The following is a 25,848-nucleotide window of genomic DNA, read 5'->3' on the forward strand; positions in this document are numbered from 1 at the left end:
TGCTTTAAGGATCATGTAATGATTTGAATAACTGTCTGGGATTCTTCCGACCTTGTTACTAAAATTTTGTTGTATATTGTTTTCTCCAATGTTATGATTTATTCTTTTGTATCTTAATGTTCCTTTTTTTGAAATTTTTCCTTAGTTTATTCTTTTGTTTTAGAATTATTTGTGTTAATTTGTGTTTAACATCTTTCCATTGTTGAAAGGTGTGGGATATGTTGTGCCTGGTATCGTACGGGGATTTGTGATTGGTGCTAACGGAAAAGGAGCTATAGGAGATGCTGGCGGTCGCGCTCCGAAGTTACTTGTCTACATAATAAAGCAACTTCTTTCCTGTGACGACCTCCCACCTTCATTTCAAGTTCCTTGCGTTTATGCAAACAAGTTTTCTTTATCAGATGTTTGCTTAAAATATCCCAATTAATTGCAAGTCAAAAAACAGTTCTTTCTATGAAGCAATTGTCTTCCAAAATGCAACATAATCTAAACTACAGTCAATCCGTTTTGTGACACGGATTACGAAAACCGCTTTGGAATTTGAGAGAGTACTTATTCTGGAGGTAACTTCTTTTCTGAAACCTTTTGCCTTGTCCCCTCCACTTTTATGATGAAATTAGTTTTTGTTCACCTTAGGAGTCTGTGCACTTTACCATTACTAACCAGCGCTAAAGTGCTTGTGCTCACTTCCCTAAGCATGGTTTGAATGGCTTACAACTGATTGGCATATTTAATTTGGTTGTACGTCCCTTGTGGAGCGGTACACCATACACTCCGGTCCTGTACATTAAATGCTAGTAGTGGGCCTGCAGCACTTATTATGCCACCCACTTTAGTAGCACTTTAAAACATGTCTGAGGCCTACACTTATAGCCTGAATACAATTTTAAAATGCCAATTTGACTTGGTTATATAACCCCCTTGCCAAGCCTTAAGACTCCTCTCATCGCATAGAAGTCATCCCTAAGGTAGGCCCTAGGCAGCTGACAAGGCAGGGTGCATTGTAATTAAAAAGTTGGACATGTAATTTTAAGGTTTACATGTCCTGTTAGTGAAAAATTCCTACATTCATTTTTCACTGCAGTGAGGCCTATCTGTACCATAGGATAACATTGGGATCCCTTATTACATTTAATAAGTGCTATTTTGATCGGGACCTCTTTAATGGTAAAGTCGAATATTTAATTATTATTTTGAATAGTTAGCATTTTCCTGCCCTCAGCCCTTTGTGCCTGCAGCCTGTCTTGGGTTACATGACTGGGTGTAGCCGACAGACTTTGTGAATTCTGCCCAGACAGTCACACAATAGAGGCATTAGGTGTGTCTGAATAGGCCATTAACTGGCAGGATGGGGGTAGCGGAGCTGGGCACAGCCCCTCTTGTAACTGAATAGACTGAGCTCTGCCATCACACAAAGGACTTCTCTTCTCCATATTGTCACTGCATCCAGCTTCGAGCCGGAGCAGGGGAGTCCGGAAATTCCATGCACTTCAAAGAACCTTTCTGGAAGCTTCTTCCACGTTTCAGAGGAAGGGCACCAGGTTATTAATATAGGACTGTCAGTTAACTCCTGTACCTCTACAGTTCCCTCCTGGACCTGAGGAAGGACTCTAAGAGGGCTGCCTGCTGAGGTCACCTGCAGTGCACTCTAACTGTTTTCCTGTAACTGGAAGAACTGTTTTCCTGCCTGCCATGAGCCTTAGAGGTCAGCCCTGGTGTTGAGCCTTGCATCTTCACCTGATCCCAGGACTGACAGGGTGACTCCAAGGGCTAGTTTGCTGGCCTCCTATTCAGAGCCAAATGAACACAAAAGGCTCCCACCATCTTGAACCTGCACCTGGACCCAGCATGAGTGCGTCCTGAACCCCAAAGTGGTTCCCACCAGTCCTGGACCCTTGGTGATAATGGTTCCCCTCATGGACAAATCCCAAAACGTAGGGCTTAGAAAATGTTTTACCAAAAATTGCTCTGAGAACCAGGAGGAGATCGGCAACCTGCTCGGCTATCCTTCCACAGGGCACCGCCATTTGGAATGAATTGCAGTTTCTCCCGCTACATTCTTCTCCATAGAAGCAAATCCTGCTTGCAGTCCTTTGCCAAAGGGGTATCTGGCTTCGTGGAACTCTGTTTGGCTACAGCTCTTTGCCTCCTCCCACTGGAGATTCTTGACTTCCCAAAAAAAAGAGACCAAGTTGGAACATAGAAATCTTCACAGTGGCTTTGACCAAAGGCTCCCGACAACAGCGCTCCCTCCTCGGAAACCGCCTGCAGCCATGCCACACGGATCTTTACTTTCTCAGAACATTTTTCTCAGGATTTCTTCTAAGTCCGAAGGTATGCGCAGTCCAGGCCCAATCCACTTCTAGTAGCCAAACCATGCTCCATCGCGCTCAGCCATATTTTTTTTACTTTGAACCGGTTTTGCACGACTAGATGTCCATAGTTGGTGCTTTGAATTTTTAGGCACTCGTTTTTACTAGAAATGTTTAAAATTCATAACTCCAGTTCTACTGATTGGTTTTTTGTCGTTTTAGTGTCAAATTGGTGTGGGATTTTTCTTGTTTTGTGTTTTCACTTTATCACTGTTTGTGTGCATCATAAACATTTCACACATTGCCTCTACATTAAGGCTTTACTGCTTTATGTGCCAAGCTACCAAGGGTTAAGCACAGATGAATGTATTGACTTTTTGAGGTTCATCCTGCTTGACCAGGGCTCACATTCCAGTCAACCAACAACCCAGTTTCTCAAAGTCTCCTATTCAAACTTCTTTGGGACACATCTATTCCTTTTTCTTGAACCTAAAACAGGTACAAGTATCCAGTGACAATGTCGCTGCAATCATTCTATAATGAGGGTTGTCTCTGCTCTGCCTACCACATAATTCTGCCAAAATATATTTCCTGCTATAGTATCAAGTGTCTTGACTAGTTTTGGACCTCACTCTAATCACATCCCAGTGTCGTTGCTCAATCATTACTGGTCATAGACCATCCAGATTAAAAAATGCAGTACGAGCTGCAGTGTGTTAGTCCGCTCCTTCACTTTCACATGCGGCAACGATTGAGGGACAAGCAGGGCCAGTGATACACACTTACATTAGTGTGTCTCATTACGGTCTAAGAAAATCCTGTTGTACAAATGCAATGCAAAGTAAATGAGATTTGTAGAATGGGGGTTCCAGACATGGTATATTATTATCAGCTTTCACTTCTACGATATATGTCTAAAGCCCAACGAAAAGAAGCAAGAACTGTTTAACTCAAAAAAGTGTGCAATGCCCTGATGAGCATGGTCAATGGAGTAACACAGCTAATACCCCTGATGTTTCAAACCTGGGACCAGACACCTCAAGCACTGATATAAACAACCCCCCGGTGAGTCAGGCCCATGCAAGGTTTTCAAATTGTATACAGAGGGATGGTGGTCCCACAGTGAAAGACCAATGAGAGGTCTGTTAGAAGGGGATACATTAAGTGCAACTAAAAAGGCCAGGAGGCAGACAATGTTCCACTCATGGGCGTAGGAACCGTAGGGATCTCAGGAATTTATCTTCCCCAGATTTCGGAGGTGGGAGAATGCAGGGTCCAACATCCCCCCCAGATTTTGAAGTGGACACTGGAGATTGAGCGGTGGTAGATAGAAGAGGACTCTGAAGCAATGTCTCTGTCCGTGAAGCGTTGCTACTTACAAACTGTGGGGCCTCCGTTCGCTTTGTTAATTATTTATTCGCTGGGATTGATGTTTTGAACCTCTCCTAAAATTGGTCTGTTTGTCAAGTCAAGTGAGACAGCAGAGTAAGGGAAAGCAGGAGATGATATTTTATGTTAATGTAATTGGTGGCAAAAGAAGGAGCCGCACAACAATTCAATGACTGCAGTTAAATAATTAGCAAAAACCAGAAGGTCTTGCCTCCCCCATCTTTTACAGACTTTCCGCTGTAAGCTACAGTTCTTCAAAGAGATGCTTGCGAAGTGCAGCATGATACCAGACAAGCATCTTGTATCACTATGTTTGATCCTCAGTTATCTGTGGAAACATTCAAACAGAAAATCCCACCTTTAAATTTTAGGCTTACTCATGTGTAAAGTGTCAGTTTGTTTTAAGGTGTGATAAGTGTGCTTACTGAACTGAACTCCATATGCAAACACTAATTGAATACCCAAATACAATGCACTGCCTTTTGTGTTCAATGGAAGAGAGGTGGAAGTAACACTACAGTCTCTAAACTGTACAACAGGCACAATCCTGGCTTCCCTACTAGGCCAAATTGTGTGATTTGCGGCCCATCACTTTAAATATATCTATATCTATCTATCTATCTATCTATATATATATAGGAGCGAGAAGCTTTATCCTCTTTGACCAATGACCAAGGGATGGAAATTAAGATGGCTGACAAAGGGGGAAATGTGGTGTTATGGGACAGAGAACTATACACCTCAGAAGCAATGAGTCAATTGATGAACCCCTTGTACTATGAAACTCTGCAAAATAACCCGGTGAACAGAATCAAGAGGGAAATTGACCAAAAATTTATGAATTGGGAAAGAAAAAACCTGATTGATTATGATGAGAAAAAATACCTCAGTGAAGATTTCCCTTGCACGGCAACTATGTATTTTTTACCAAAGATACGCAAAGACCCCATGAAACCACCAGGGAGACCAATTGTGTCAGCGAAAGGATCACTTTTGGAACCGATGGCTAATTTTATTGACTACTTCCTTAAACCATACGTGGAAAAATTAAGATCTTACATCAAAGACACCACGGATTTTCTTTGCATGTTGAACAATTTGAAGTGGCAGGATCAGTACCTATTAATATCAATGGACGTGATTGCCCTATATACGAACATCGACAATGATCTAGGTCTGCGGGCTTGTCAATACTATCTAAAAGAACGTAACATACACTACAAAGACCACAATGAGATGATAATGGAAATGATCTCTATAGTATTGACTAATAACATTTTCCTCTTTGGTGAACAACTGTACCGCCAACGGAATGGAGCAGCGATGGGCTTTGCCTTCAGCCCTAGCTACGCCTGCATTACAATGGGCTGGTGGGAGGAGGAAGTTGCTTGGAGCAGAGAAAATTCAACCTTCACCCAACACATAGTTACCTGGAAAAGGTTCATAGACGATCTGTTTATCGTATGGAAGGGGAGTGAAAGTGAATTTGAACAATACTTTGATATTTTAAACAACAGTACCCCAGGTTTGAAATTTACGTTTGTGAAAAGCAAAGACAGAATCACTTTCCTAGATACGGAGGTTTATGTGAAGGAAAATCGAGTAGAAACAACTCTACACCGAAAGGTTACAGCAACAAATGCTACCTTAGAAGCGACTAGCTTCTACCAACCGGCTCTAATTACAAGCATTCCATACGGAGAATTTCTCCGAATAAAACGTATCTGCAGTGAGAAAGAAGAATGGGAAAAACATAGTGCGGCAACCATCAAGCGTTTTCAAAAAAGAAAATATGGCAAAAAATTGGTAGATAAATGCTGGGAAAGAGCTAACCAAAAACAAAGGCAGGAATGTTTGATATCCAAAGAGGAACAAAAAAACACAGATAAACCGATCAGATTAATCCTGGATTACAGTCAGGAATCGAAAAAGATAACACAAATAGTGAGAAAAAACTGGAGGATTCTAAAACTAGACCCAATCATAGGACAACATATGGGGCAACACCCGGTGGTAACATATAGGCGAGCAAAAAACTTGAAAGATCAGCTTATACACAGCCACTTCATTACCAAAAAGAAAAAGTCCATATGGCTACAAAAGACAGGATTCACAAAATGTTACAACTGCAAAGTTTGTGAAATAGCCAAACCGACCAAAGAGATAAAAATGGCAAACAACAAAGTGTGGAAAATAAAGGAATTAATAACATGCAAGAGTCAATATACCATCTATATGATTGAATGTCCCTGCCAGCTCCGTTATATCGGAAGTACAATTTGCGAATTAAAAAAACGCATATTAGAACTTGTACGAGCCACTGTGAATAAAGACAGAGGAAATGCGGTGGCCAAACACATGGAGACACATCATAATGGCAACCGGAAGTTATTGAAATTTTGGGACTGGAAACAATGTCTTTGTCAGAAAGAGGTGGCCATCGGGAAAAACTCTTGGGACAAAAAGAGTCGCGCCACATTTTGAACTTTCGGACGATGACCCCTTTTGGACTGAATCAGTCGGAAGAAATGTACATCCACATATAACAAATATGTTTCTCAATGAACTCCTGAAATGATTATCCCAGAACCCACACTGTCTGAATGAATACTATGAAGGGTATGACCTAGGACTTGTAGTACATATGTCACGTAAGCCCACTGGAGGGCGGTAAGGAGAAAGTGAAAAAGAGACTCAATGTGACAATTGTACAATCGGCTCCCAAGATATAATTGTTGGTGTTAATACAGTAAAATGAACTGTAATTACTTTAAATAATGCAATGTACATGAATAGGAATGTAATTTGCGCAAATTTACTAACGTTTGTGGGGGAGTTACAAATATAACTACAAGTCCCAGAATTCCTATCAGGGCGACAGGAATGAGGTTAATCACGTGACTGTGGTGGGTGGAATCTCCTTTTAAATAGTGATTAGCAAACAGTTGGGAGCAACCGTGATCAAGGTAGAAGGAGCTACCGAAACGCGTTGGTTTTGCTGTGTTCAGAAATGCTAAAATGGATTCAAGAATAAATTAACTTTGTCTACATCATTTCGTGTGACTGGAGTGGCGGCTTTGTTGATTTCCTTGGAAATCGTTGTTGGAATATATATATATATATATATCCACATATATCAAAGCAATCCTGGTTGCTGTCGACGCGAACAAAACAGGCGCAGACCTCTTCTCCTTATAATCAAATCAAGCTTTTCAATAAAGCGCCATTACACCATCAATCGTGTTAGCAGTGGTGATTTATTTTCAGCTATCACTGAGCGGGTGCTCTCCTCGACGCGTTTCGCTCCGCAAGCGGAGCTTGGTCACAGATATATATATGACAATATTTAAAGGGAACTTCTGTGTGTAATGTGCTGGAGCAGGCATTTGATAAAGGCACAGTCCGAAACGCGTCATGCCGACGCTCTTGTATGCAAAAATTAAACCCTTTCCCGGATTCCCCGCTGTGTCTCCTTCGTTCTTTTTACTCAGGAACTTTTCATGGCATAATATGCGTGCTAAGCCTTGGGCGCGCTTAAGGAGACCCGCCTTCACTAAGAGGAAAGAGTCAGCTCGGCAGCTTCGGCAACTTTTTCTGACTTCCATGGTAATGGTTCGACTCTGACCCACCCCACCCACGGTCATCAGATGAGCCGCTGCAACTTGCAGTCCGTGACTGCACGGAGGGATATGGACTAGTACATCCATGGTAACCAGGCTCAGCGGGTCGTGTTCAGTGTGGTTGAAGGCGTCTGGGGACCCGGGAGAGGGATGTATTTTGCACAGCATATTTCACTACGGATCCCATCAGCGCTCTTTAAATGCATTCCGGTACCCAAAGAGGGATATATAAGAGCGGAGCAGAGTGACTTACCTGGCATTCCGTGAGAGGTGTATGCTGGGATTCGCAGTTTTGCCGATGCAGCTGCGAGTCCGTTTGTGACTATGAACTCCGCCCTTCTGGATGACGACCACATGGCAGAGTGACTGACAATATTTAAAGGGAACTTCTGTGTGTAATGTGTTGGAGCAGGCATTTGATAAAGGCACAGTCCGAAACGCGTCATGCCGACGCTCTTGTATGCAAAAATTAAACCCTTTCCCGGATTCCCCGCTGTGTCTCCTTCGTTCTTTTTACTCAGGAAATTTTCGTGGCATAATATGCGTGCTAAGCCTTGGGCGCGCTTAAGGAGACCCGCCTTCACAAAGAGGAAAGAGTCAGCTCGGCAGCTTCGGCAACTTTTTCTGACTTCCATGGTAATGGTTCGACTCTGACCCACCCCACCCACGGTCATCAGATGAGCCGCTGCAACTTGCAGTCCGTGACTGCACGGAGGGACTTGGACTAGTACATCCATGGTAACCAGGCTCAGCAGGTCGTGTTCAGTGTGGTTGAAGGCGTCTGGGGACCCGGGAGAGGGATGTATTTTGCACAGCATATTTCACTACGGATCCCATCAGCGCTCTTTAAGTGCATTCCGGTACCCAAAGAGGGATATATAAGAGCGGAGCAGAGTGACTTACCTGGCATTCCGTGAGAGGTGCATGCTGGGATTTGCAGTTTTGCCGATGCAGCTGCGAGTCCGTTTGGGACTATGAACTCCGCCCTTCTGGATGACGACCACATGGCAGAGTGACTGACAATATTTAAAGGGAACTTCTGTGTGTAATGTGTTGGAGCAGGCATTTGATAAAGGCACAGTCCGAAACGCGTCATGCCGACGCTCTTGTATGCAAAAATTAAACCCTTTCCCGGATTCCCCGCTGTGTCTCCTTCGTTCTTTTTACTCAGGAACTTTGTGATTATATATATATATATATATATATATATATATATATATATATATATATATATATATATATATATATATACACATACATACACACACACACTTTTCCTTAACCATCCAGTTTCAGAGCAAAGTGAAGTAATTTAGTAGAGGATCTGCGCTCTACGAAAACTTCACATATAAATGGTTAATACAAAATATTTTTGCTACACATTTGATAACAATATAGGCTACACAAACCAAGAATATGACAAAATTACACATTGTGGCGTAAATAGCTGCAATGTGGCTAGGGCATGGAGTACTCATTAACGTTTCATGTTTAAAATAAAATTGTACTTTGAACAAATTCTACTGAATTCAGGGATGAAATATGCACTCAATGAAACATAGAGAGGTCTCCTAAAATAAGGTGATGCAAAGAGATGTAACGTCAACACCACCTTGGTTCCCCTAACCGCACGATTCACAAATTATTTTGAGCGTGGAATACCACTGAATCCAGGACCACAAATGACTGCGAGATAACGAATGATAAAATAATGATCATTTAGGGGCAACAGTATTCCATAATGGTCATCTGGTTTACAGGAAGTGTCCATGTGGGATGTGGCGCACTGCACATGAAATGAGTGGCAAGAAAGCAACCTGTTAGCGCTGCTCAGATAGCTGTGCCATCCTCTTACGCAAAATTACAATAAAAAGAGGAGAAGCAAAGAAATGAAAGGGGAAGAATAAAAGGAGAAAATTGAAAACTAGAGCCTTGGCCAAAAAATCTCAACATGGAAACAGTCAGTTTCAGGTGGGTGTACACGTGTGATCATGAACGGATATCATTCACATGGCAAGTGATCCAATGTCTGATGTGGACTGATTGATTACCCGAGGCAGTACACAGTCCTGGACAGCAACACTATATAAATAACTCTTGGACAGGCCAGTGGCTGAAGAAGGCTTACCCAAAGGCCCTCTAGGCATCTAGATGGATTTATATCCATGTATATGGATGTATGTATTATTTAAATATTTTTTTATTACAAGTTACTACCAGACAGCTAAGTCTGTCGGGCCTTCCAAAGAGATTCTGGCAAGTAAATATTTAATTATAAAATATTAATAGATGTACTATTTATTACATTAATTTACACGTCTGTTTCTTTAAAATATTATATTACTTTTAATGATCTATTCCGTAATTATAAAATATTTGGAACCGATATCGTTTTACCATATTTTATAATTAAATAATTAATATGTACGATTTTTATTTATATTTAACATTAATTTATACCTTTAACTATTCCTATGGGGTTCAAATGCAAGTCCCTACCTCCATTATTTTCTAAGGGAGGGTGTTGTAGTACCGGTGGTTGGCCATGTGTAGTGCTGGAATTACTACAAAAGTGTAAATTTACTACAAAAGTGCAGTTTGTGAATACAAAAGAATTTGTATATTTGTTCAAAGTGTAAACGTACTCAAAAGTGCTACTTGTGAATCAGGCCCTACATGAGCAATAAGAAGGCTGTCTTGGGCATCCGAAACTTATCCTGCACATGGGTCAGGTGCACTGGGGATTTAATTGGGGTTGTACCAGGCGTCGGAGGCTAAATTAGCAACTGGAGGTCATTCTAGGTTATACTTTAACTATACGACTACTGCACTGAGCTTTAGAATCCAGACTTCTGTAATGGGGATGCTACACTAGACATCAGGGGATAAATCTGCCCTGGAGTACACTTGAGCTAGCAGGATTGTGGGAGTGGTCTTGTATGCTAGCCAGAATTTATGAGGAACACTGGTCCTTAGGGGTGTTCCTACCATGCCAGTCACAGTGGATAAATCCAGAAGTTAACATTTGGGGCTGGCTCCCAATAACCTTTAATCACTGTTGTGCATTATTTCTCTGCAATAATTACCACTTTCAATGAGGACAGACTGTCCTTGGAGAGAACTGTGCTTAGCTTGCAATTTTCACGGCAAGATATTACATCAAATAACAAGCAGTGAACACACACTCTCTCCACCTGCATTAATTCTAAGTATAATGCTTTGTAGGAAGTCGCAATATTTATTAATGCCTTGAGAGATGCCAAATGCAGCTCAGTGGAAAACAGGCTGAAATAAAACATTGCCACATTGCATATTCTCGTAGTACATACGGTGCGAGCATTTCTTCAAGGGAAAAAAAAGGGAAGGCAATGGAAGGTGCTCTGTACTCAAACAAAATGGTGGATAAGAAAGGTCTCCTATTACTTCCACAACCCCTAACAAATAAGATGGATGTAAGAAACATTGGAATTAGACGAGGAGTATGGACAAGCAGACGCAGGCAGTCTGCTGATGAGCTGTGTGAACCTGCAGGGCCAGCTAGTCTGCCGACAAGCCATATGAACAAGTAGCCCTGCTAGTATGCGGACAAGCTATACGAACCAGCAGCTCTGTCCGTATGCGGACAAGCAATACGAACCAGCAGCCCTGTCCACATGGGACAAGCAATACGTGCCAGCAGCCCTGCCAGTATGCGGACAAGCAATACGAACAAGCAGCCCTGTCACTATGCGGACAAGCAATACGTACCAGCAGCCCTGCCAGTATGCGGACAAGCAATACGAACAAGCATCCCTGCCAGTATGCGGACAAGCAATACGATCAAGCGGCCCTGCCAGTATGCGGAAAAGCAATGCGAACAAGCAGTCCTGCCAGTATGCGGACAAGCAATACGAACCAGCAGCCCTGTCCGTTTGAGGACAAGCAATACGAACCAGCAGCCCTGTCCGTATGAGGACAAGCAATACGAACCAGCAGCCCTGTCCGTATGAGGACAAGCAATACGAACCAGCAGCCCTGCAAAATACAGACAAGTAATACGAACCAGCAGCCCTGCAAAATACGGACAAGCAATACGAACCAGCAGCCCTGTCCGTTTGAGGACAAGCAATACGAACAAGCAGCCCTGTCCGTATGAGCACAAGCAATACGAACCAGCAGCCCTGCAAAATACAGACAAGCAATACGAACCAGCAGCCCTGCAAAATACAGATAAGCAATACGAACCAGCAGCCCTGCAAAATACGGACAAGCAATACGAACTAGCAGCCCTGCAAAATACAGACAAGCAATACGAACCAGCAGCCCTGCAAAATACGGACAAGCAATACGAACCAGCAGCCCTGCAAAATACGGACAAGCAATACGAACCAGCAGCCCTGCAAAATACGGACAAGCAATACGAACCAGCAGCCCTGCAAAATACGGACAAGCAATACGAACCAGCAGCCCTGCAAAATACGGACAAGCAATACGAACCAGCAGCCCTGTCCGTATGAGGACAAGCAATACGAACCAGCAGCCCTGCAAAATACAGACAAGCAATACGAACCATCAGCCCTGGAAAATAGAGACAAGCAATACGAACCAGCAGCCCTGCCAGTATGCGGAAAAGCAATGCGAACAAGCAGTCCTGCCAGTATGCGGACAAGCAATACGAACCAGCAGCCCTGTCCGTTTGAGGACAAGCAATACGAACCAGCAGCCCTGTCCGTATGAGGACAAGCAATACGAACCAGCAGCCCTGCAAAATACAGACAAGCAATACGAACCAGCAGCCCTGCAAAATACAGACAAGTAATACGAACCAGCAGCCCTGCAAAATACGGACAAGCAATACGAACCAGCAGCCCTGCAAAAATACGGACAAGCAATACGAACCAGCAGCCCTGCAAAATACGGACAAGCAATACGAACCAGCAGCCCTGCAAAATACAGACAAGCAATACGAATCAGCAGCTCTGTCCGTATGAGGACAAGCAATACGAACCAGCAGCCCTGCAAAATACAGACAAGCAATACGAACCAGCAGCCCTGCAAAATACAGACAAGCAATACGAACCAGCAGCCCTGCAAAATACAGACATGCAATACGAACCAGCAGCCCTGCAAAATACGGACAAGCAATACGAACTAGCAGCCCTGCAAAATACAGACAAGCAATACGAACCAGCAGCCCTGCAAAATAAGGACAAGCAATACGAACCAGCAGCCCTGCAAAATACAGACATGCAATACGAACCAGCAGCCCTGCAAAATACGGACAAGCAATACGAACTAGCAGCCCTGCAAAATACAGACAAGCAATACGAAAGAGCAGCCCTGCAAAATAAGGACAAGCAATACGAACCAGCAGCCCTGTCCGTTTGAGGACAAGCAATACGAACCAGCAGCCCTGTCCGTATGAGGACAAGCAATACGAACCAGCAGCCCTGCAAAATATAGACAAGCAATACGAACCAGCAGCCCTGCAAAATACAGACAAGCAATACGAACCAGCAGCCCTGCAAAATACAGACAAGCAATACAAACCAGCAGCCCTGCAAAATACGGACAAGCAATACGAACCAGCAGCCCTGCAAAATACGGACAAGTAATACGAACCAGCAGCCCTGTCCGTTTGAGGACAAGCGATACGAACCAGCAGCCCTGTCCGTATGAGGACAAGCAATACGAACCAGCAGCCATGCAAAATACAGACAAGCAATACGAACCAGCAGCCCTGCAAAATACGGGAAAAGCAATACCAACCAGCAGCCCTGCAAAATACAGACAAGCAATAAAGGGCAGCAGGCCCAGCCAGCATTTAACAAAGCAAAACATACCTGCAGACAAAGCGAGCCTGCTGACATGCAGTATGGACCAGCAGGCCCAGCCAATTTGGTGACGAGCAATGTGGACCAGCAGGCCATGCCAGTATGCAGACAAGCAAAATGGACCTGCAGACCCAGCCAGTTTGCCGCAAGCAGTACAGTAAGGACCAGCAGGCCCAGCCAGTTGGGTGGCAAGCAGTTTGGACCAACAGACCTAGCCAGTCTGCTGACAATAGGCATGGCCCAGCAGGTCCAGCCAGTCTTCTACAAGTGGTACAGACTGGCTGAACCTGCTGCTCCATACAGGCCAAGCCAAGCCTCTCTTTTGACATACATATCGTACATTGGTTGGCTTTACTCCCGTTCCAGAAGGTTACAAATATATTTAGAGTGGAGTAGGGTTAAATCCCTCAAATAAAGAGCTCAGGTAACCCTTATCTGCGCAATCATCGTCCCAAACACCACATCTCCAAGCGGCATGCTAACACTGATATTAGTCAACATCAAGGTCTCAACAGAAGGGACCCTAAAAATGTATCAGTCTAAATTCTGACACCCATCCCTAATGACCTTGTCAGAATTGATGCCCAAATATAATCAATGCACTGACTGCAAAGCTGAAAGATAACCTGAATCGAGGAGTGAAATTGTAGAAGCGTGAGCACAGGCGGTAGAGCATGGAGGAAGAGTCATAGCAACGCTTCATATTATATGATTACATGGTTGTGGAGTTAATGCTTATCGTCACCCACCTCCTCAAATTCCTTTTTTGTTGCATTGAAAAAACGCAAGCTCATGCATCTGTAGCTATTCTATAGATATGCAAAGCATAATGTCAACCATATATTTCCTGTTCTAGGTCTTTCTCTGTCCTTGAGCTTTCAAGTAAGCTTAATTACTTTTTGAATGTATTATTGTTCTTTACAATGCTGACCTTTACAGATGCAAAACATTGCCATTTCAATATTTAATTCCTGCCAGGTGCTTTGTTTGTTGGGAGGCAGCGGACAACAGGGACTTTATGGCCCATATCACATCGTGCCAGGAGGCACAAACTGCCCGCACCTGTGGTTGTGGGAGGAGTCCTGCCATCGCGCTTATAGCGCTTTGAACCTTCCCACAGTGGTACAAAAGGGGGTGTGCTGGACGGAGCATCTGAGCCAATCAAACACTCACACCCAGTCAACAGATCTGGGTTTAATCCATCACCGTTCTTTAGCCCACTCTGCCACCCCAGTTCAGACATGGCCATATGCAAATCAGTCTGACCCATGGGAACAGTCCAGCCCGAACTGCCAAGCCATACCTTCCTTGGGCCGGAAACAAGCTTCCTAGTACCGGTTTCTGGCATTTCAGCTGTCTTCAGCCAGGCTTGCTTAAATCCAGTGGCAAAGAGAGCAAGGGACTCACGTCTGAGCATACCCTGCCAACTTATGGCGAACAAAGCGGTACAAAAGGGGGCGGTTCAGATGCTCCATCCATCACACCCCCTTTTGTACCGCTTTGAACCTTCCCACAGCATGGGACATGTGCGGGTCACGCCCGGGCCTAGGTTGGGTTTATACGGAGGAGGCTGGGCTGAGCTTTTGAAGCTGGGGTGTTCTGCTGTTATTGTGAATAGCGCTTTTTTTTCTGTTGTGCGACTTGACTTGCTTGAGCCCCCTACTCGGGCTTTTTCCTGGACCTCGCTTTTGTCAACGCTATGGGGAAGAGGAAAGTGGAGTCCCTGAATGCGGCTGATAAACGACCAAGGACTATTAATACAATCTTGTCCTTTCTGAACAATGCTGCTGGGTTTCATCGGAAGAAATATCGAGCGTGGAAGGCCAGTTGTCTCTCACACGCTTGGACTCTATTCAACAAAGGAGGCACATGCAGAAATCTCCTAGGCCCATTGCGGTGGAAAAGCACGTTTCAGGGGTCCCTCAGACTTATCTACCTCGCAGGAGGGCAGATTTGTTGGCCAGTGAGGTATGCCGTCAAGATCAGAGCATTATTGAACCGCCAATTCAGATTGCAATGGGTGAGGATGAAACGCAAAATGGGATCACCACTGCGTGCATCACAAGTACATAATAAACCAAGTAGGGGGCAAAAGGAGTATCTTGCCTCCTGCGATGGCACCTCCTCCTGACGAAAACATTTGTTGTATTATCATCAATTAAGTAGGCTGAAAAAGTTTTCTTACCTGGGCATTCTACTCGACTCAAGCTGTAGCTGGAAGCCACTGGTCAAGAACAATGCAATATGCTTCATCAGAGCCACTGAGGGCATTGGGGAATTTTCTCGACAACTAGGCCAAAAGCCAATCAAGATTCTGCTAGAAGTCTTCAGGGCCACATATGTACCAGAAGCCAGCTTTGGCTATGATGTTTGTTGCCAATTGAACAGATCCAGATAGTGGAAAACATGTTTCTGAGGGGTCTTCTGGGAGTCCCACATTATGGTTTCCTCGGAGTTTGCCCATGCAGAACTTGGTCTGGGCTACATCACAGACTAGATACAACTCTGAGCCCTTATGCTTTGATTACATATTTTGCTGAAGGAGGAGCTGAAGTTAATTAAGTTAATTATGCAGGACTTTCTGGGTCTGGATAACCTGCTGCACAACCCCTGGCTACACTACATTATAAAGAATTTGAAAGAGCTCGGTAGACCAGAACTTTTCTAGGATTCGGATAGAATAGTTAAAGAAGATATTGCTTGGCTAAAGCCATCCCCGACTATTGTTGACGTATTTTAGTCTGGGCATGTTCTATAAGGGGCTGTACCCTATTTGCTGCTGGGGTAAGAAGTTGAATCCCCGTTTGTGTGAGTGTGACAACATTTCTTCCTACATATCTGTGCAAAACTTAAGATGCGTCGGCACAAATTCATTAGGCTCCTCCTGCTGTCCATGAGTTTTACACAGGCGATATCCCCCTCTGTTATACTTTCAGTTTTTATGTGTCTGAGTTTTTATCAGGAGTTTTAAAAATGTATGTATAAGATTTTGTTTTCGCAAGATAAGTGAGGGTTTCTGTTTGTGTTCATATGTGACGTGTTACTTTATGCCGATAAGTCTTATTATATTGTGGCTTCTAGTGATGCCTGTATTTACTGCCTCTTTATTTGTTTGTTTCTTATGAATAGCGGAGTATGAATTGTAAGCTACTGTTATGATTTGTTTTCTTCAAAGCAAATAAAGTTGTTACTGAACTGAATATTTAATTCGACTCAGACAGGGAGTCTGTCCAGTTTATACATGAAATAACAGCTCATAGTTAAAACTCTGAATATAATTGAACAATTCGGGGATAATTCTGTATTTTATTAATTTATTTATTTTTGACCAAAGTTTCTTTTTCTGTAAAGATCACTATTTCATTTTACAGCCTGAATGCGTTGTTAAAATGTCTGCATGGATTTTCTTGTTTTTGGGAAGAAGTTTGTTAAATGAGATTGGCCGAAAAGTTCCACACCCTTTGCTAGAGCCCAAAGCATTCCTTCCATTCATTCAATTCATGAGCAGGGTGCCAGAACCAGGAATATCCCGCCCAAGGAACGCATTCCGCCCCATTTTGACTCCCTATTTCCACATACCACAGATCTACTTTTTAACCAGCTTTTCCCCACCCACTAACATTTGGTCCAAATCTGAGTTCCTATAGTTACCTAGTTTTTTTGCCTTGCTGCCTGCCTCTCTCTCTCTCTCTCTCTCTCTCTCGATAATCCGTGCTAAAATATTTTTTCTCATGTTCTTAAACATATGCTCTCCAAAGAAACCTGTTCTTTGCGAACCACTGAAACGAAGAACCTTTGAGGTCTAATCAATATAGAACTTCCAAAAATAAAATTAAGCACAAACCTTCTGTAGACATCAAAACGAACTCGAAGAAATGATGATTTAAACAATTTTTTTTGTCTCATGCAGATTTTTTCTCATATTTCAAATAATAAACAGGAGAAAGGAAACTGAAAAAAGAAATTACAGCAAGGATTGAAAACAAAGTTTGGTTTGCTCAATGCGCAATCTTTAAATAGCTACATTTGTAGCAAACATAACTAGGGACAATTTAAATCAGTAGTGCAGATTCTTATTGTGAAGATTGTGGGGGGATAGATCACAAACAGCCTGATTCATGAAACGAAAATCGGCTCGCAAAGTGCCAGATTCTGAGAATCTGGCCCTTTGCGAGCGCAATTATTGCATTTGGGATTCATCATCCCAAATGCAATAATCGCTATTACAGAATTCGCTATTGTGCGAGGAATTGCATTTAAGGAATCTCTTTTAGAGATTCCTTAAATGCAATTCATCAACCAATTTTAAATTGCTAATTCGCAATTTCGGGCCGCTATTTACCGAGAGGTCAGACCTCTCGGTAAATAGCAAAAACTTAGAAAAATGCTTTTAAAAGCATTTTTCTAAGTTGCATGTTGCACACACACATGTCCTTTGGACATGTGTGTGCGCAACACCTGTTCCAATTTGCATTTAAGGGGTGCTACAGGGTGTCCTTTGGACACCCCTGGCACCCTTTAAATCGCTATCTTATTTGCGAGTAGCAAATTGCTACTCGCAAATAAGGAATACTCCCCATTCATTCCTATGGGCCTTTTGGCCCATAGGAATGAATGGGGAGTTATTCCTTATTTGCAAGTAGCAATTTGCTACTCGCAAATAAGGAATGTGTAGGAATCGCTATTTATTTAGCAATTCCTACATGAATACCGTTTTGCGAGTCTCTAATAGCGATTCCTTATGAATCTCTATTAGAGACTCGCAAAACGGTACCTTGATGAATCAGGCTGAAAGTTTACTATTTTTTGTGTAAACCTCGCACAGATGTTGGAATTTATTAGCAGATTTTGCACCTTTGCCTACATTTGATTGAGATTTGTTAAATGGCTATTAGAATGTCAGCCAATCACTGTATTGATATTATTTACAAGGAGAAATTAGTGGAGGCGTGACTTGAGAAGCCAACATGGCAGACGCCTGAATCGAGAGCTCCCGACTCTCTAATCCAACGGATTCCACCAACATCAGGCGGACCCCTACACCTGGATACATTGGGGAGGCACCTTAGTACCCAGCGGCACACCACAGCGCCTCAGAGCGGGACAACCCTGACCACAGACCGCCTCTCTCCTGCTCTGTCATGACAGCCCTCCACAACACGGGCTTATGACGTGCAGCCGCCCGGACTACAGCCAAGCTCCCCCAGCGGGACTACGTTCTCATTCAGGCCCTGCACAGGAGCTGGGACCATCAAGGGTTCGAGGAGCACTCACCCCATCAGCTGCTGGAGCGCTGCTGCCGACTGGAAGCCCCTGGTGGACTCAGTGCAGCGCACCGGGCGGCAAGAGGTGTGGGTGGTGGGAAACATCATTTACCACGAAGGCATTACCACTACTAACATTTACCACGTGACACTTACCACGCAGGGTGCCTTCCACGCAGGGTGCCTTCCACGACGTCTTTACCACGGGCTGGGGGGGAGATGTGGTATTCCTTCGAGTCGTTCTGCGTGGGCTTGGGGGGCAGAGGGGGGCTGGGGGGGGTCTCCCCCCCAAAAAATAACAAGCGGGGGGCAGAGGGGGGCTGGGGGGGGTCTCCCCCCCAAAAAATAACAAGCAGTTTACTTTAAAAAAAAAAACGAACATAATTTTAAAAGAAAAAGGAAAGAGCCTCCCCCAAAGACGTGCCGTGTACGTCAAAAAAACAGTCCTTTTTTTATTTTGGTATACGTGTTTTGACGCTTGTTTCAATGGAGGATGGAAGTAAGGGCTCGTAGAGAAAGACGTGCAGGTAAGACGTTTCTAGGCGTAGTAAAATCCTACGTTGTAAATACCAGCGTGGTAAAGCCACTTGCGATGTAAAATTCGCGTGGTAAAGCCATGCGTGGTAATTGAAATCGTGGTATAATCATATATTCGTGGGTGGTCGGCCACAGCCTTAACTCCTTCGTCTTTTGATTGTCAAACAAACCACTGTCTTTGCAGTCCAGCCTGGCCTCTTCTGCAACAGGATGGGTGACCCCCTCCTCGGGAAAGACAATTGGTGTGTCCTTGCTGCCCTGACTCCACAGCCTACTGGAGGGGTAGCAAGAGAAAACATGCCTGGCCTTCCCATGGGACACCTCAGACCCCGCTCCCTGCACATGGACAAAGGGGAACTCTCCACAGACGTGCCCCCTCCAGGGAGTGCCCATATAAATTGGATGCCATCGTTCAGGTGATTAGTTTCCAGGCAAACCCTGGATGCTCCAAAGTAGAAGACATCAACCTCCTGAGAGACTACCAGCGCAAGCTCGCTCATAGGGGCAACCAACACGAAAAATGATAATAAAACTACAGGCCACATCCAAGCTACAAAAGCAGATCAATGATCTTATGCAACAAGTACACTTTCTTGAGGATCATGCTGAGGGCCAAGCCTGGAGCAGCAACATCAGAATCGTGGGCCTGCAGACGGGCGGTGAAGGCCCCAACATGGAGACATGAACTAATTAGAGACCTGGTTGAAGGATCTGCAGACCCCTCAGGACCGCACCCCTTTCTTCTCTATACAAAGGGCCCATTGCGAGTCGGCAGGGTGCCCCCCTCGTCAGATAGTAGCAAAAATACTTCATTTTAAGGACCAAGACGCAATCCTCAAAAAGGAAAGACAGTCAGACCCCCTTCTGAGAGGCAATCAAAGGATTCTCATCTTTGTGGACTACACTATGGTAGTTCAAAGACAACATGCATCTTTCCTTGGAGTCAAACACCAATTGCGTGAGACGGGGATCAAGTATGCATCCTTTTCCCAGCAAAGTTAAGGATTATTTCTGACCAACAAAACCCACTTCTTTATTGACCCCTTGGATGCCTAGGAATGGATGGCAACAAATATGGTCGCCTCCTGGCATGGTTGGTCAACAATGAAACTGTTGTAAATAGGTTAGGTAGGCAGCAGGACACGTCTTCAGGTTATTAAGGTATATTTATTAAGTTAGACAAGATAAGACAGCAGAGCAGTAAAACCTCACAGCTGACCAGACCAACTGCCAAGGCTGGAATCCTCAACACACCAGATAGAACACACATAGATACTATGGGAGATAGAGAAGGTAGGAACACTAAGAAAGGACTACAGACACCAAGTAGCCATATTGAACCAAGTAAGAATATACAACAGAAACTCTACTCCTACCGATAGTCTCGGTCTGGAGCCCCACAGCCACCCAACTCCACATCTAAATAGAGATCACCAACACCTTCATTGCCTACTACTCAACACTTTACGCTCCCCAAGCCAAGCCCCTTGAGTCGGCGGTTCACACTTACTTGGCAGATACCCCCCCCCCACCTTTCCCAGGAGGAACGAGAGTAGCTAGTTAACCCCATCACAGACCAATACCTTGGTGCAGCCATACTGGACTGGCAATCAATCGGGAAGACTCCTAGGATGGTCGGCCTCCTGGCAGAATTCTGCAAGACATTCGCTGGCATACTGATCCCCAAATTGACAACTTTATGAGACTGTTGCAGAAGGCGGATCCTTTACAAATACACTTCGAGAAGAGTCTTTGGTGGTCTCTGCCAAAACTTAGGACAGACCCGATGAATCTTGCTTCATGCAAGCCAATAGCCATCCTATATATGAACTACAGAATCCGTGGCAAGATCCTAGCTGAGTCCAACAAACACTCCTGTGCCTCATTCACACAGACCAAAATGAGTTCCTCTGTAGTAATACATTCCTTAGTCTCAGTTGCCTCAAAAGAGTCATGAGGAACACACAAAGAGCTTAGTCTAGAGCGGATGCCCTAGTTCTGGACCTGCACAAGGCCTTCAATACACTTCACTGGGATTTTCTTGTTAGCGTACAAGCACGACTCAGCACTGGCCCTCACCTCATCCACTTTATCCGCCTATACTACACAAATCCAACAATCAGTTTACGCTACGGGAAGCAATTCTCTGACTGCATCCGTTTTGGTAGGGGCACAAGACTCCTTTTCTCATTGGTGAATGAACCCCTGTCAGCCCTATCTCTGCTGAATGGCAGGGACTGATTATACCTCTTGTGGTCACCTCACTCACCAATTCGCTTTACTCCGATGAGGTCCTATTTTACCGTAAAGATGTCTCAGCTGAGAACTCCCCAATCGTTCAGGTACTAACCGAGTTAAGCAATTCACAGGGCCGATTGGTCAGCTGCACAAATCCTGCATGATCCCCATAACCCGGGATGCTCAACAGGTGCGCTCTGACCGGAGGAAGGTCTGTACGGTACGGTGGGAACCCACCTCCTTCAGATATACGAATATTGTACATGACTCCAGACTTGCAGGATGCTAATTTGTCTGTGGCCGTGTCGGCCCTCCGCTCTCAGGTGATGTTCTGGAGGTCGCTCCCATTGTCTGCGATTGAAAGGATAGCCATCTCAAAGATGGCGATGCTTCCCAGCCTTCTATGCTATTTTGATAACCTCTGGGTTACCCTCCCCCATGCTGTGTTTTGGGGGCCTATATGCCCTACAGGAGACCTTAAATGGCACAACTTGCCCAGACAAGTGACCCTCGCAAAATCTCAACTCCCTTCTGATCAGGAAGGCCTCAGGCTCCAATTTCCAAATATTACTTCTAATAAGCCCAACTGCAAAGGTCTTCACACTGCCTGACGGGCCACTATTTGCAGAATATGAGCATGGTTAACCTACACCCTGTCCAGCACCCCGACCTCTTATTGTCTCAGTCATTACTCCTAAAGCAGATGCTCCCCAGGCCACAACCTCAGCCAGAATCCCCGCTCTTAATTCATGCGGCCCTCGTGTGTCTCGGAAGAGCATTGCAGCTCACCCACTCAGCGATTCCCTACACACCAGCCATCCCTCTTCCCTCATCTGGGCCTGCGGACCTGCAATAGTTGCACCACTAGCCACAGATTCCACCCTTGGATCCAGGCCAGCCAGAAAACAGTAGGGGACTTTTTAAAAAAAGGACAGCCTTTCCTCTTCGCACCCCTAAAAGACCAGTTCGGCCTCATCGAAGGACAATTCCTGTTATACCCCACGCTCTGCGACCTTTTGGTGGGGCCCTGGCAAAGAGCCCACTGTTCACCTACTTCTTTAGAATATATATTGCAAACACCTTTCTCCCCATCAATAGAAAACCTGCACTCCTACTTCACACTTTCCGTGCCTCAGCCCCCAGTTTCTTCCCCAATGACCAGCCCTTTGTTTTCAACTGTTTGGCAGGTCATTTCAGTTGGGTCCTCTAGGACCCACACTTTCGCACACGCTGGGTCCGTCCACCTCTCTGTACCGACCTACAGCCAGCGACTTTTTACTGCACCACCCCCACTGCAGCGATAATGTAATCCTGTTTATTAAACTTCAATGTACTACATGCTTTGGGGTGCACAGGGATTTCATTACAAGACCGGAGGCTACATTATGCATTATCTTTTTAATGAAGTCACAAGCAGCCGCGCTACATCATAATAAAACAATTCTAAAATGGAATAAACATAAGGTATTAAAGGCATGTGCCACAAACAGACTGCCTCTTTTAAATGCGGCTCACAAGCAGATAAGTTCCCTTTACTTCTCTGTACTAACTTTATTTATAATGGTTTTAAAAAAAATATTTTTTATTGGTATTTTCACATTACAAAAATATAAAAAACGGTGCAACACATAACGGATAGGCAGTTATACGGGCGAGCCAATAGGGATACATGGTTAACATTTGTGTCTGCCCAACATTTCTTTAATCGGCCTTAAAAAACATTTAACATTGAACATATAGGTAATTGTGTGTGTACGTGTGCTACGTCTTAAAGACAAAACATAGATGTTTTGGCAGCTGTTTAGTGTTCGATTACACTCCCTGCGCTGGGTTGTTGGTCAGGGGTGTATGGTTGATTTATGGAGGTTTGTAAGAGCTGAGGTATTTGTCTAGTGTTGACCACATTACACAGTCGGGATTTTTCCATGGTGTTTGTCTTAGTGCAATGATGTCTGCCCCTCTTAAGAATGTGACCCAATTCAGCCATCCCTTGAATGTGGCTTTGGTGGTGTCTTTCCACTTGGCCAGTACTATTTTGACTGCTGTCGTCAGGAGGAAGTCTAGTAGGTACCGGTCATGCTGTGTGGCTAGATCGGTTGTGATATGAGCGGTGGTAGTTGTGGCAAATGAGCGTTGTAGAGTGCATCCTAGGGCTTCGCTGATGAAGCCCAGCACCTTCTCCCAGAATTTGCTAACCTTACTACATTGGAAGATGAGGTGTGCGAGGTCTCCTCCTACAGCCCCCCAGTTCCAGCAGCTGTCGTTGTCCTTAAGGCCTAATCATGCTAGGCAAGCCGGTGTCCAGAATGCTGGGTGTAAAAGCCAGAATTTAGTTTGTTTCTTGATGGGGCCTCCCAGAACATTTGTAGTTCTTGTTCTGTGAGATTGGAGCCCAGATGGGTTACCCAGTAGGTGTTGTTCTTTGTGTTTAGTTTGGAGGTACCTGGGCGGAGTAGCTTGTATAAGTGCGAGACCTGGTGACCTGTCTTGTTTATGTTCTCCATGTACCTGAAGATTGAGGGCTTGTGTTTGGTTAGTTTAGATTTCGTTAGAGCTGTATTGATGGCTAAGAAGTTGTAAAGTTCTACTTCGGGGAGGTCGTGTCTATTTCTCAGACTGTTGAAGGTTTTGGGCGATCCTTCCTCCTCTAGCTGAGCTGGGTATGAGAGACCTACTTTTCTCCATGTGTGTATATCGAGGGTCTTTCCTGTGTATTTAATCTTTGGGTTATCCCAAAGTGATTCCCAGGGTGAGTTTCTGATGCTGACTTCGACCTTTCTATCTTCTTTGAGCAGCGCCTGCCTAGTGATCTTGAAGATCGGGTTGCTCTTGTACGCTTGCTTGTTGGCTGGGAGGAGAGTTAGGGGGTCCGCATTGTTTAAAATGGCTTTCTCTATAGAGAGCCAGGTTGGTGTGTAGGGCTGCTTAGGCAGAACCCAGTGCATTCCTTGTCTGGCTATGAAGGCTGTCCGGAAGGTTCTCAGGTCCGCCACGTTAAGGCCCCCTAGCTTCTTACCTAGTCTGAGTTTCTGGAGGCTGACTCTGGGATTTTTATCACACCATATGAACTTGTTTAGCATCTGGTCGATTTTTTTGTGGAAATCGTCTGTGAAAGCCAGGGGGAGCATTCCAGCTACATCTTTAACTATGGGGGTGATTCTCATCTTCACAGTGTCTACTCTGCCCCACCAGGTGATGAACTTGGGCAACCAAGTGTCTAGCAGGCCTTTTATCTTTTCTAGAGTGGTTTTCTCGTTCTGTTCTAGGGTCAATCTTAGCGTCCTACAGAAATGGATGCCGAGGTATTTGACAGAACTAGGTTCCCACGCTAGTCCGGAGGAGCCCAATACTTCTCTAGTTATGTGTATATTGAGGGGCATGCATTCTGATTTGTCTCTGTTGAGTTTGTATCATGAGTGTTTTAGGTAGAGATCGAGTGTGCATGAGTGCAGGTATAGAGTGAGCGGGCTTCTCCGTTATTATGAGCAGCTCGTCTGCGTAGGCAGCAAGGTTGGCTGTGGTTTTGTTTATATTTGACCCCGCTATACTGGTATTGTCTGTGATATCCCTGATCAGGGGTTCGAGGCGAGGAGGAACAGCAGAGGAGATAAAGGACATCCCTGTCTCGCCCCCCCTTTCGCAATTAAAAGGGGTTGAGGTCGCTCCGTTGATTGCTATCTGGGCTTTGGGGGATTTGTGTAGAGCCATGACTTTACGCATGAAGCTCTCAACTAGGTTGTGCGATTGCATGCTTTTCTCCAAGAAATGCCAGGATACCCTGTCGAAGGCTTTTTCTGCGTCTAACGTGATGGCTACCGTCGGGTTGGCTGTTTTGGAGGAGTGTTCTATGATTTGGCAGAGGAGTCTCGTGTTATCGTGGGACATGCGAGTTTTTAGATAGCCTACCTGTGAATTACCGATTAGCTGTGGGAGCACTTATTTAGTCTTGTGGCCAGAATTTTGGCGTATAGCTTGCAGTCTAGGTTTATGAGAGATATAGGGCGGTAATTTGTGGGCCATTGTGGGTCTTTGTTTTCCTTAGGTATGACTATTATATTGGCTTGTGACATGGATTCTGTGACTGCCCCTTCTTCTCCACAGTGGTTAAAGACTTTACTCAGCACTGGGCTTAGTTGGTCTTGGAAGGTTTTGTAAAAGCGTGCGGTGTAGCCGTCCGGTCCAGGGGCTTTGCCGTCTTTTAGAGCCCTTATGGCTGAAGTGATCTCGCTGGTTTTTATGTCCTGACCTAACGCCTTGGCTTCCTCTTCTATCACCTTGGGTAGATGGAGTCTATCTAGATAGGCTGAGCATTCCTCCTGTTCTAGATTGTCATCTTTTTTGTAGAGTTCTTTATAGAATTCCATGAATGTGTGTATGATTTCCTTATTCCTGCTGTGTGACCCGTTGTTTGTATCTGTGATTGTTGAAATACTTTGTTTTCTTTGAGGTATGATGCAAGCGATTTGCCCGCTTTGTTAGCCTCGCAAAGCTTGATTTGTTTGTATTTCCTGATCCACAGACCTGCCGTTCGCTCAGAATTCTGTTGAATTCGTATTTTTTCCCTGTGAGTTCCACAAGTGTGGCTGCGTTCGAGGTATAGTTAATGTGTTTCCTTTCCAGTTCTTTGATGTCTTGTTCTAGTAGGTTTAATTGCGCTTTTGCTTCTCTGTCTCTC

General features: G+C 44.6%; 1 protein-coding gene across 5 annotated transcripts in view; it reads right to left on the reverse strand.

Annotated features, from left to right (window-relative positions):
- The window catches only part of ADISSP (adipose secreted signaling protein), a 367,956-nt gene that overhangs the window by 241,051 nt on the left and 101,057 nt on the right, over window positions 1-25,848 (reverse strand). Inside the window, exon 1 of one of the 5 annotated variants that reach the window (XM_078674548.1) lies at window positions 16,979-17,086. The exons of 3 other annotated variants lie outside the window; for them this stretch is intronic. In XM_078674548.1, coding sequence (XP_078530674.1) covers window positions 16,979-16,991 — 13 coding nt within the window. In that variant the 5' untranslated portion in view covers window positions 16,992-17,086. Of the gene's footprint in view, window positions 1-16,978; window positions 17,087-25,848 lie in introns of those variants that run through there. One more of the 5 variants, XM_078674547.1, reaches the window with a different exon arrangement.

Source organism: Lissotriton helveticus, chromosome 2_1 (assembly GCF_964261635.1).
Source record: "Lissotriton helveticus chromosome 2_1, aLisHel1.1, whole genome shotgun sequence".
NCBI classification, from domain to species: domain Eukaryota; kingdom Metazoa; phylum Chordata; class Amphibia; order Caudata; family Salamandridae; genus Lissotriton; species Lissotriton helveticus.